The sequence below is a fragment of the Athene noctua genome, chromosome 1 (genome assembly GCF_965140245.1).
Source record: "Athene noctua chromosome 1, bAthNoc1.hap1.1, whole genome shotgun sequence".
Taxonomy (NCBI): Eukaryota; Metazoa; Chordata; class Aves; order Strigiformes; family Strigidae; genus Athene; species Athene noctua.
Genome location: NC_134037.1, coordinates 238,235,708 through 238,248,820, shown reverse-complemented (window position 1 = coordinate 238,248,820; position 13,113 = coordinate 238,235,708). Strand labels below are relative to the sequence as shown.

Here is a 13,113-nt window from a genome sequence, read left to right as displayed (position 1 = left end):
CTTCAGCCAACAAACAGGCACTACCTTTGCAGCTGATTTATCTGCAGATTAGAAAGACATTCAACCTTACAGTTGTGTTTGCAGTCTATGTTCATCCCTGAGCACATCTCAGGTGACTGATCTCCAAAGAGAGAGACAGCTGAATGAAAATCCAAGGAAGTATATTAAGTCCTTGCTTAATGAAAACAGGTGTATGAGAACCAGGACTGAAGAATGCCTTGAACATGAGGAAGGGCCAGACCTACCTTGTATTAAAGATATACTTTAACTGTCAACACCTCTCTTAACGGAATCCCAAACAGCTCAGTATTTTTACTCACAAGAAAAGGAATGACAATGTGTGCTACCATGTCAACATGAAATACAGCTTTAGAGCTTGATTATTTCTATCACATCTGAAAGCCTTCACTTTTTTGCATCAGGTACTCATATATATGGCCAAGTCAAACAAAGCCATGAGATCATCCTTTTTCCTGTTTGTTGAAGCTGCTGCTCTTGTTTACAGAGTGGGAAGCTCTCAAATTAATTTTAAAAGTATTTTTCTACTTCTTGCCTTACAGCATTTACAGGGGCAATGAGCAGCCATTCTCCTAGATTTTATTAAAATAAAGAGGATTCTTACAAGTGACCCATGCTATTTTTAGCAGCAGAAATCAAGTTACATAGTGTCTTAATTTTGAAACTCAATGTACTTGGACTGTTTTCTGGAAACTGTGTCCAAAATCAGATACATAATCTGGCCTGCCAGAATCTACTGCTAACATAAACTGACCTCTGCATTACTAGAGTAATAACAGATAGATTTTATTCCTTTTCGCAAAACAAGAAAAATCTTACACCGGTTTTCCTCATTGTATGAAGGCACAACAACAGAGAGTTCCCTTGTAGGGGGATCATGTATGCTTGGTACAGATTCTTTCCTGCCTTCAGCATTTACGAAGAATTTCTCTTCTTCATGTCGGTGAAGGGCTGGCATTCTTCTGGCAGTTACATGAGCAATCATACAAATCTATTGACAAAAAAGAAATCAGAAAAATTGTTGAGCATTCTATTAATCGTTTATCTAGCTGCTGAATGTGCTAGAAGGAACAACCAACCATGTCAATACTTTATCCACTGACCAAAGCACACAGGACCAAACCCTTCTCATGCCATTTGATTACACCATTTCACCTACTCTGACCACTGGCAGCACCACTGGCTTCTTGTTGTTTCCAACTGCGAAGCACGTAGATGCCTCCAAAGTTGTGGTCCAAGCCCCACCGCTCCTTCCCCAAGTGATGTCTACCACGCAGGCTGGTGCTACCTCTGATCCTGCACTGAGCCACTGAAACTAACGGCACTACTCATGACCAGTCAGCCGTATGTGCTGGCAAATGTGAGGCTCTGATCATTGTTAAGCATGGCTAAACTCAATCTACAGAACTTGGTTTTTGGAGTACTTGAGAACACCATGGACGTGGTACTGTTGATGGGCCCCGAAATTTCGCTTTCCAGATGTCAAACTTCTCCAACTTGCCACGGTATTTCAGTCACTCCAAAACATACAGGACTGCCATGAGGTTACCGTGAAAGCGCGTTACCGGGACATTTTACAGGATGCACGAAACGCCCCATTTTTATTTCGTGTGCAAGACGTTTGACCCCACGCCTGGTGAAAACCCATTCCCCGCATAAAACCACGCACAAGCACAGCCCCGCCAGCTGCGGCACAAACGGAGGCAGGCGCGACCCGCGGTGCCGGCAGCCCGGCCGCCCCTGCCCGCCCGGCCGGCCCCAGGGCCCGCTGCGGGCCGCCGACCCCCTCGGCGGGCCCGGCTGCCCCGCGCTGCGAGGGCGGGGACACGGCGGCCCCGCGTACTGCCCCCGCCCTGGAGGGCCCCCGGGGCCGCGGTGGCCGCGGCGCGGCTCTCACCAGAAGGAGGAGGAGGGCGGCCAGGGCCGCCAGCACCGCCGCGGCTCCGGGCAGGGCCAGCGGCAGCGCCATAGCCCGCGGAAGCCGGCGGAAGGCAGCGGCGGGCGGCGCCCTACCGCGCAGCGACAGCGACGCGGAAGCGAGTGCTCCGCAGCCAAGAGGGGCCGCTCCGGCCGGTGAGGGCCGGTGAGGGCCGCTGGCAGCCGCCGGCGCCCCCCGGCGGTTGGGGCCGCCCGCGCCGCCGCCGCCGCTCAGGCTTCCGGCCGGCCGGGTCACAAGGCGGCAGCACATCCGGGACGGCAGCGGCGCCGCCATGGCGACGGCTTTCAAGTAAGCGACGGGCCTGGCGGCTGTCGTCCCCCGCTTGCGCGGTGCCGGGGGGTCCCGCCCGCTCCTCGTCCCCGGGGGCGGGCGGGCGCCCCTCTGGCCGCTCCTGAGCGCCGAGGCAGCGCCGCCCCGGCGGCCGCTGGGGGCTTTACCCCGGGGCCGCCGCGGCCCCGCGTGCGCCTGGAGGGCCGCGATCGTTTTCCTGGCGGTGCCGTTTCCCGCTGCCGCGTGATCCGCACGGCAGAGCCGCCCGCCGCCCGGTCTGCGGTGGGCGCTGGCCGGGGTGACCCCGCGTTACCGGCGGCGGGCCGCGGGTGGGTGTCGGGGTTTTCCCGTGGAGCTTCCCTCTGGGCACCCACGGCGCTGGGCACCTGGGGTGCGGCTGCGCTTTGGGCCAGCCCGGGACGGGAAAGATGTCGGCGGGGAGCTGCCGGGGCGCTGAGCGAGCGGCGTTTGTTCGGGCTTAAAAAGGCACGGCTGGGCGCAGAGAGCGGTGCGGCCTTGAGCTACCCAACGGCTCGTGGTCCCGAGCTGATACCTGGGAGGGAAGTCGTGGTGAAGGTTGGTCAGCCAGGGAGGCTGTGGCATCTTCATCCTCAGAGACGGCGCAGTTGCCCGAGGCCGTGAGCAGTGTGTTTGCCCTGTGGGGACCTTATTTGGGTGAGGGGTTGGACCTCACAGCGACCCCGCCGGCCTGATCTGTCCCGTGGTCGCTGGGGAATTAGAAGTGGGGGAGGGCGGCTTTCTCTGTCCAAGGGAAGAGGTACAGGCAGAACGATGAGGAGCTTAAAACAGTAGGGAGTTTAGTGGCTTCCCATTTATACTGTTACTTCTAGCATCACAGAATGGTTTGGGTTGGAAGGGACCTTAAAGATCATCTAGTTCCAACCCCCCTGCCATGGGCAGGGACACCTTCCACTAGACCAGGTTGCTCAAAGCCCCGTCCAACCTGGCCCTGAACACTGCCAGGGAGGGGGCAGCCACAGCTTCTCTGGGCAGCCTGTTCCAGTGTCCTTGCTTCTTCCAGATTTATGGCTTAAATGTATGAAATAAGGTTTAGCGAGTGCTTTTACATCATGTGGAAGAGAACGGCCCATGTGCTGGCATTAAAAAACAGTAGTACAGGAGCAACGTACAGGGAACCCACATGGGTTAATTCATGCTTGCCATCATGAATTGTGATATCTCTATGTGTTCGCGTTTGGAAAACTTGCCTTTTCCAGTTATCCTCCCCCTGTCCCAAAGTGTTTATTGTAACAAAACTGAAAAGGCTTTGTTCAAATATTAACAACACTTACGAGATTTCTTTTTTAATGTTCCCTACTTAAAATACTAATACATAAATGCTGTTAGTAGTATATAATTAATAATAAGTATTTTTTCAAGCACTGTATGAAGCATATTTTAAAATTTTATATTTTCTTTAAAATTCTAAGAAAAACTAAAGTTTCAAGACTGTAAAATTGTTTTAAGTCGCTGTGGACATCTGAATGCAATCCTTGAACTAACAAATATTTCAAACACTGTAATAAAATTACCCTTTCTGCATGTCTTCAGACATGATCTACACCCTTGTCTCAATAAACACTCCTTTTGAATTAAAACTAATAGTCAAGATTATTGAGGTGAACGCTGGTAATTTTTATTAGGTGTATGTGGAGGCAGGTTCCTTGTAAGGAGGAAGCATTTAGGAAGTGAATGTGGGAAAACATCTTTTTCTTAGATGGGTTTAGATCATCTTTCTGTAACCTTACTGCTAAGCAGCTTTGCCAGTCATCTTCATTCTCAGATTATTTGTTGTTGTAAGTTAGTGCTTCTTTATCTTTTTTTGCTATCTCTTTCTTACTTGGGAGCTTGCATGCAAACTTGTCTTTTTGTTTTAGAACGGTGGAGCCATTGGAATATTACAGAAGATTTTTGGTAAGTAAAAGATGATAACGTGTCTATAAATTACTTGTGATCAATTTTTTCTTGCTTGCTTCTGATTTTCTAATTCGTCTGTATGGAAACCTGAAACTATAAGGGAAAACCAAAAAACTCAACTGAGCAGGGGAAAAATGGTAAAAAACTCTACAGAATATGTTTTTCCATATGTCTTGGACATTGATGCTGCAACAGGTTGTGTCCTTGTTCAGCTTGAGTAAATGGCTTCTGTTGGCCTCAAAAAGAACGCAGTATTTGACCAAGATGGTAATGCCAGCTTGTGTCTAATACAAAATCATGTCAGACCAGGCTTTTAGATGCTATTAAAAATAAATAATAGAGAATATTGCTGTAACCATGCTCACCGTAACTATGAAGGAAAACCATATATATATTGGTATATCGACTTAGAAGTGGGTCCAGTATTGTCACAATCAGTTTTGGTTCTCATAATTAGATCAACAGTCTTTACTTTTGAGAAGCTTGAAATCGCGACAGATAATCATTCAGATCTAACATGATGGTGAATTGGTGCTTTCTAATTTATGGTTCAGGTATTGTACAGCTTGTGAGGGATGGTATTGGAACACTGAGGGTTTTTTGGGCGGATGTTTGCTTTGTTTTGTTTTTTTCTGTCGTTCACTAACATTAAGTGCTCCACTAGGTGGGGATGTAGGGGGGGGAATTGCCTACAAAATCGAAACAATGTAAACAGGTAGAGACTCTCACTATAATGTATTGGTGAGCATTCTTGTATGACATTCTCAATCTAGCCTGTAGTACTTACCCTTGAGACAATCAATCTATTGTTATATTTATTTTCCAAAAATATTATAATAAAAAAATAGGTTTTCTGAAGGCCTACAACCACAAACTATATATCAGTTGATGAAAAACTGGCTAGAATTTTTGTAGCTGCGTATTTCTGCTAAACAGAAGAGAATACTATTTAATATGAACTTCTATAGCATATATACTGGTGTGTTATTTAATAAAATATATTTTCTAATTTGAATTTTCTAATTTTTATTTAGAAAGAGAACTGTCGACCTGATGGAAGGGAGTTAGGTGAATTCCGGGCAACCACTGTCAACATAGGCAAGTGATTATTTGGAATAATGGTAACGGGGGAGGTGTTATTAATCTCAGATCATAACAGTGACTTGCTAATCAGGTTTTTTTTTTTTGTTCTTGCATTTTGAAAGAAGAAAGAGGAAGGATTTCTATTTACAGTTTCAAAAAGCATTAAAAAGAATGCGTGGCATGGTAATATACTGGAGCACTGTTGTTCAGTTCTGCTTCTGGGCTGGTGTGCACAGTGTAGTTACTCAGTTCTGTTCCTGGGCTAGTGTGCACAGCACAATTTAGGTGGTCATGGGAGCTTATCTCTTTCTAGGATCAGGTAGCATATGTTATAGATGCTGAAGGCAGTGTCTAGGCATATACAGACCAGTGTAAACTTGGTGCCCTTCTGGCTTCTGCTTTCTTCTAAGTTTGATGAGCAACTGTCTCAAGCAGAGGCAAGATACTTCTTATGCAGCGAGCAGCAGCACCTTACATGCCTTTCTTACACCTCGTGATTTCTAAAAGTAAAATACAGGTTAGCATACCAGCATAGAATAATTTCTGATTGTTACTCAGCCAGGTGGTCTTACAGTAGCCATCTATGATTTCTGGTTTAAAAGAGTAAGCCAGGGATCAGTACTGGGTCCAGTCCTTTTCAACATCTGGATGATGGGGCGCAGGATACCCTCAGCAAGTTTGCAGGTGACACCAAACTGGGAGGGGTGGCTGGTTTGCCAGAGGGTCATGCTGCTGTCCAGAGGGGCCTTAACAGGCTGGAGAAATGGTCTGACAGGAACCTCATCATGTTCAACAAAGAGAAGCATGAAGTCCTACACCTGGGGAGGAACAACTTGAGGCACCAGTACATGCTGGGGAGCACCCAGCTGGAAAGCAGCTTGGCAGAAAATGACTTGGGAGTCCTGGTGGACACAAGGTTGAACGTGAGCCAGCAACATGCCCTTGTGGCAAAGGTGGCCAATGTTACCCTGGGCTGCGTTAGACAAAGCACTGGCAGCAGGATGAGGGAGATGATCCTTCCTCTCTGCTCAGCACTGGTGAGGGCACACCTGGGGTGCTGTGTCCAGTCCTGGGCTCCCCAGTACAAGAGAGACATGGACATAGTGGTGAGAGTCCAATGAAGGGCTGTGGAGATGATGATGGGACTGGAGCGTCTCTCCTGTGAGGAAAGGCTGAGAGAGCTGAGAGTGTTCAGCCTGGAGAAGAGAAGGCTGAGGGGGCATCTTATCAATGTATATAAATACCTAAGAGGAAGGTGTAAAGAAGACAGAGCCAGGCTCTATTCAGTGGAGCCCAGTGACAGGACATAAGCCAGTGGGCACAAACTTAACACAGGAGGTTGCCAGTGAACACCAGGAAACACTTTCTTACTGTGAGGGTGACCAAGCACGGGCACAGGCTGCCCAGAGAAGTTGTGGAGTATCCATCCTTGGAGATATTCAAAAGCTGTCTGGACACAGTCCTGGGCAGTGGGCTCTAGGTGGTCCTGCTTGAGCAGGGGGGTTGGGCCAGATGACCTCCGGTGGTCCCTTCCAACCCCAACCTTTCTGTGTGATTCTGTGTGATTGACTGTTTAATACAGAGATTCTGTTCCCACCCTGAATTCATCAAGGCTTTGCTTAGCCTGTGTTTAGTATAAAATGATGAAAAGTAAACACTTTGTGAAGGTGGATGTAATTAAGGCCCCTTGAATGGAAAGACAGATTTTAGTGAACGGCACTTTCTCTCTTCAGGTTCAATTACAACTGCAGATGGTTCTGCCCTGGTGAAGTTAGGAAATACTACGGTGATTTGTGGAGTTAAAGCGGTATGGTTGGTTTTTATTTTAATCTAGCTGTTAGGTGAACTTGTGCATTTGTGTTTTGAATGAACCTCCTGTAGAGCTACAATAGTATGCCAGTCAGACACGGTTACAGTCTTTCACCTGAGTTACTCTCAGATGTGAAAGTTAATATATAATTTAATTGTCTAGTCCTGCCTGTATAATCTGCAAACAAGTATTTTTGTGGTGTATATTGTGTATGGAGAAAGATATATGCAAAAATAAAGTCCTCGTTATTTCTAGATAAAAGCTATATAATTGAGGAGTTACTGAATATTGATCAATAAGTGTGTCGGTAAGTAGTTGGATGGACTATTAAGTGCCTTGTAGCCTCAACTTTACTGCTGGCTTGCCATGAACTGAGACACATCACTGCATGTCTCTCTATTGAGTTTTCCTGTAAAAAAATTACAGACAGGGACTGATTAAAAATTACTCTTGCAAATCTCATTGTAATGATAACTGGCAAGAAAATGACCACTTGTATATAGAATAACTGGAAAATTTCTTTGTACAAAATCCAGCTCTTTCTTTTTCTTTTTTTTATTTTTTCCTGCAGGAACTTGCTGCACCTGCAGTAGATTCTGCTAATAAGGGTTATATTGGTAAGCTTTTCAGTATGAAACTTACTCAGATTTCATACTGTTTTCAATAAAAGGCTATAATGATGGGAGAGATTGAGTGTGTTAAGAAGACTTCTTAAAAGAATGAATTTGGGTAGAATTGTATTACTTTCCTTAAAATCAATTTCCAAATTGACATATAGGCGGTGGTACTTCAGAAATTTCAGAACGTCCCCTTCACTGCTTGTGAGATTCCCATATAAAGCTGCCTTCCTATTGCTGATTCCAGGCTAGGCTGAAAACAAACCTGCAGCAGGGGGAAGTATCTATGTTAAGAGAGAGAAGGTAGTTCATCCATAAAAGATTGTGGCATGGAAGGTTGTGCAAAAGCACACTAACTTCGTCTTGATGTTCCAGTAGGCAAAACATTTAACTCTTAAAATAAACCCTGTTTATTTCTCAGAGAACTGTAGAAGTCTCAGGGGTACATCCTCACTCCTCTTTGGAGTTTCTTTTGAAAAATATAAATTCCATGGAACTGTGAGCTTACACTAAATCCCCTTTTTATAAGGCATCTCTAAAGTATGTTGTTTTCAGTGAATTTGATTATGCTTAGGTGTTTTTCACAAATATTTATACACTTTTTGCTTCAAGTCTGAAGCATCCGATTTTAATATTGATGAACAGCAGATAGCATGCCAGTCAAGTTGGGCAGTGGGCTGAAATGCTGTTCTTTCTCGATCTACTTAAGAATGCTTAACACTTAACAAAGAGTTTATGTGGGCTCATGATATTCATAGCAGGATCACAAACAGAAAAGGGTATTTAGGAGTATGTGCTTCTCCATGGAATATGTACTCAGAAACTGTAAGTTCTTTTAATACAAACTCATGCATAACATTATTTTTGAGGGGAGAAGTAGGAAGGCTAGATTGAAAAATTCTTGGGCTTGCCTTTCATTTGAAGTACATGAAATGGTATTAAGAGTGTGTATTGTCTTATTTCTATTTTTGATATCCCAGTGCCTGCTTTCTTTAGTTTATGACTAATGATTCTTGCTGCCTAGTTCCAAATGTAGAACTGCCATCACTCTGTTCAACAAGGTTTCGTTCTGGACCACCTGGTGAAGAAGCTCAAGCAGCAAGCCAGTTCATTGCAGATGTGATTGAAAAGTAAGAACCATTTTAGTGCCTTTAAAACACGAACAACCCTGCACGACAATTTTCTATTTCCTGGTTTACTCTCTCATTTTATTTTAGTTCACAGATAATAGCAAAAGAAGACTTATGTATTGCGAGTGGCAAGGTAAGTTGTATCTCAAAATGAAGTGGGACATGCTAACAAGATCACAGTGTTGAAACATTAAAGAAGGTATTTGGGGTTATAGGGTGTTTTGTTGTTGTTTTTGCTCTTTAGTCTTCATAGCTTTACATCCGAAGTGTAAAAATCGAATAATAGAAATAAGTGTCTTTGTTCTTGTGGCCAGCATTTTCTTAGATGATGCACCATTTACTTAGCTGCTATAATATCTCACGTGCAAACCTTTTTTGATAGCTTGCTTGGGTGTTATACTGCGATATCATATGTTTGGACTATGATGGAAACATTTTGGATGCCAGTGCCTTTGCTTTGTTAGCAGCATTAAAAAACGGTAAGTCTTCTCTAGAGGAAGAGACACAATCTGATTAGTGTTGCTTCGAGAAATATGTTAGTTTTGAGCCATGATGAATAAATAACTGGTTCACAGTTCCTTAAGACTGCTTGTTTCCTGTCATGGGGATGCTAAATTACTGAAATGCAAATACAAAGTGGAAATGATGGTATGGATGCCATAGATGTGTAACACCTGGGGAGCAGGATTTTTTTTCTTTTAATGCGTGCTACTGCTCTCTTACAAGACTAATGGCTATTCTGCCATCTGTTGTTCTGTCTCAGAGATGTGTATCTTTCAGCAGTGGCCATAAAGAACTTTAATGTCTAGATCGGGATCTTACCTTATTTATATATTTTGTGTAATCAGAATAAGTTGTTGGGGGCTTTGCTTACACAATATTCTGTCACAGCAGAATATTCCTGGTGTAATGCATTATAGTTTGAAAAAAACGTGTTTTTATGCATGTAACATGGATTGATTATTCACAGGTATGTGGCTTATAAATGCACGTAGGAGAGAGTATAAAGGGAACCTTACAGCAAGGCCTCCTTTTCTAACTGTGAATTGCTCGCCGTTGAATTCCTATAGCTACTTTGCTCTTGATTTCCCTATCTCCAACACTGTATGGAGTTGTCAGAGCAAGTTATCCGAAGATCAGATTGCACTGTTTCTACAGATATATAAAATTCATGAGCTGAGACTATGTTCCTGATTTTTCTATGTACAGTAGGCTTTTTGGAGAAAAAACTTTTTGTTAAATCTGACTAAAGTATTGTAATTGTATGGTGTTTTGGAAGCAGAAGATGCTTCTGTGTAAGGAAGAGTGTTACCTTGAGAAGGAAAATTAAATACTTCCTTGAATGGGTAGTTCCAAGCTAAATACCTTCCTTGAATTCAAGATTTTTTTTTTTGTGTAGAACAGCAGTAATGTAGCCAAAACTCTATTCTGATCAATTTTCAGTGGCTTAAAAGAACAGCTTAAATATTTCAGTAGTCTTGGACATCTCTAGGATGACTAAACCCAGCAGCGTTTAATATTACACCATTGTCATTTTTTCATCTCCTCAGTACAATTGCCATCAGTTACTATAAATGAAGAAACTGGTTTATCAGAAGTCAATTTAAAACAGAAGAATCCTTTGGTTATCAGACAGCATCCAGTTGCCACATCATTTGCTATATTTGATGAGTAAGTTTGTAACTGTTTTGTACTTATGAAAACAACTGTGCATGTAAAAGCAGTGTAAGACAGAGGATGCTACCAGTGGTGTTTCTGCAGTTCTTACGCAGTTCTGCTAGTGGAGAGCACGCAGTCTCAGGCAGTGCTGTTTATGGCACATTGATCTGTATTTGCAGAAATGATTAATAGGCCCTTTCATTCAAATATGTAATGGAGTGGGGGGAACACTAAGCTCAGATGTTGACCAAGTGACTACCAAAGTGAATCAAATCAGAAAGTTATCAGGACTTTAGAGTGCTTCTGTTATTTGCTTTAATACGAGTTCTTGTGGGTCTGAAGTTTGATGTAGGTTGAACGTGAGAGTTTGGATCGCATGATAGGCAGACAGTTGTCAGTAGGATATTATTTGCACACAAATCACATGTACATACCAGCAGACAAAAAAGTTGCCTTTGGAAGAAAGCTTTTAGTGACAGTGTTTGGCTTTGCTTCCTTCAGTGAAACTGCTGCATCAAACCAGTTATCTAAGTCTGCCTTTAGCTCCTAAAACTAAATATTGAGGGGCTGTATGCCTACGTGTGCAGGTTGGTTGGTCGATTTTTTCATTTTTTTTTTTAAATTCTGGTTTAATAAAAAAAAGCTATTTTTCTACAGCGGTTGACACAGCGCTCTAAATGATGTTTTACATACTCTGGTTTCCAGAGACACTTTTCTGCATAAAAGCCCTCCTTGAAAAATTAAAACTCTCGGGTTGAGGGTTAGTGTGTCCGTGGGCAAGGAGCAGTGGTGCAGAGCACTGTGCAGCTCATGGCTTCTCCTGTGGTCAACATGTACATAAATAGTAAGTCTGATGCATCAAACCCTCCCTGTGTGCTGGATCCCTGTGCCATGCAAAGGGCTGATGCTGCACAATGCATGGGGCAGAATTCATAAAGCAGTGTTTTTGAGTGGCATAGCTAAGGACTTAAGCTTTTGTACAACTACTGCTATTAAATGGCCATCTGAAACTATTGGCAAAGTTTTAAATTACCCAGAAAACCTTTAATAATTCATCGCATACAAGTTCAAATTGAAGAAGTCTGTTAATCTTCTATTTCTGTGTCATCAGCTCCTCCAGCCTTGCTCTAGGACTTCCACCCCAAACTTGTCATAAACATCCCTTAGCCTAGGTGTACTACAGATGCTAAATTGAGTTTGATTTACATCAATACCAGTGTAAACTGAGGCTTCATGAAAACTTCATCTAGTCTTTTCTGTCATGATACCTGCTCTTCAGCCAAATGTTTGTAATGGTAGAGACTTTATTTTTTAAAGAAACTTAAGGCTGAAACAGTAGTTGTTTGAGGTTTTTTATGTTCAAGTTTCCTTGTTGTGCAAAGTTGCCTTACAGTTTAGATCCTCTGCTCTATTTTTAACTTACTAAATGGTTCAAAAATAACTATTTAATCACTTTTAATGATGTGTCATATATCATGCGATATATGACAGCTTATTTTGGCTGCCTTAAGGAACCCAGTAAATCAATTTCTCAATTATTCCCAGTCTGAGTGGTGTTACGAATTCTCTGATGAGAAACTGAGAACTACTTTTGTGGATTTGCCATTGGACAGTAGTTTTCCCTTAAGGTCTGGTAGAGACTAATGGAGCCTACACCTAAAACCAATGCTATTGTCTTTGCATAACTATGAAATAAGTGACTGTATACTACAAATGGCATTTTCCTGCAATACACAGTTGTCATAACTCTGTGAAACTGAGGCATAAAGCTATATTGTCAGCAGCTACTGTTTTAACAGACATATGCACTTAAATATGTGGAATCACCCACATTTTTTGTTTTTTTAAATTGGTGCTCAAGTACTAAATCCACCTACAAGTATTTTGTAAGACTACAGTAAAAATTATTAAGTTATGTGTATTTTGCAATAATGTTAACAGAGCAACATCTACTGACACATCTCCCTGTGTTTGTCTTTCACAAGCACATTACTCATTGTTGACCCAACTGCTGAAGAAGAAGACTTAGCAACTGGAACAGTAACTGTTGTAACCGATGATGAAGGCAGGCTGTGTTCTGTCCATAAACCAGGTACTTCCAAGTTTATTACACAGGAACCTAGGGAGGTGATAATCTTTTCTTGATCTAGATGTTATGTACCTACTTTTCTCTGTAAAATGTGGGTGCTTTATGGTAACAGATACTCTGAGTACTTACTTATTACTTGCTCTTCAAATTCATTTTCAAAAAGGTGGCATGACTGAAATTCAAAAAGAAGTCACAGTTTGACCTACATACAGCAAAGGACAGATTTTGAGCACATTTCCTCTTATACCTTTAGTTTGTTTCTGGTTTCTTTGCCTGAGGCTAGAGTTGGGAAAGCCATATGCTTCCCAGGTGAAAACTGTTGGTCATAGGAATTGCAGTATTAATACTCGTTTGTAAAACACATGTAGAGATACATAATTGAAGTATAAATAAAAAAATCATTGTTCCCTCTAATTTTTAGGTGGAAGTCCTCTTACAGGAGCCAAGCTTCAGGACTGTATCACCAGAGCAATTACAAGACACAAAGAAGTCAAGAAGCTGATAGACAAAGTAATAAAAAGTATAAAGCCCAAGTGAACAAAAGGAGAAATCTTTTCAAA

General features: G+C 42.8%; 2 protein-coding genes across 3 annotated transcripts in view; one reads left to right on the top strand and one right to left on the bottom strand.

Annotated features, from left to right (window-relative positions):
• ALG5 (ALG5 dolichyl-phosphate beta-glucosyltransferase) overlaps window positions 1–2,239 on the bottom strand; it is a 22,173-nt gene extending 19,934 nt beyond the window's left edge. For both annotated transcript variants that reach the window (XM_074914090.1, XM_074914100.1), the window contains exons 1-2: window positions 1,916–2,239; window positions 838–1,009 (exon numbers count right to left, since the gene is read on the bottom strand). In XM_074914090.1, coding sequence (XP_074770191.1) covers window positions 838–1,009; window positions 1,916–2,230 — 487 coding nt within the window. In that variant the 5' untranslated portion in view covers window positions 2,231–2,239. The remainder of the gene's footprint in view (window positions 1–837; window positions 1,010–1,915) is intronic.
• On the top strand, window positions 2,173–13,113 carry EXOSC8 (exosome component 8). The gene is made up of 11 exons (XM_074914112.1): window positions 2,173–2,245; window positions 4,126–4,162; window positions 5,200–5,263; window positions 6,982–7,055; window positions 7,630–7,675; window positions 8,700–8,805; window positions 8,893–8,938; window positions 9,188–9,284; window positions 10,356–10,476; window positions 12,450–12,556; window positions 12,975–13,113. Exons 1-11 carry the CDS (start codon window positions 2,229–2,231, stop codon window positions 13,088–13,090), a joined length of 831 nt encoding a protein of 276 aa, XP_074770213.1. The 5' UTR covers window positions 2,173–2,228; the 3' UTR covers window positions 13,091–13,113.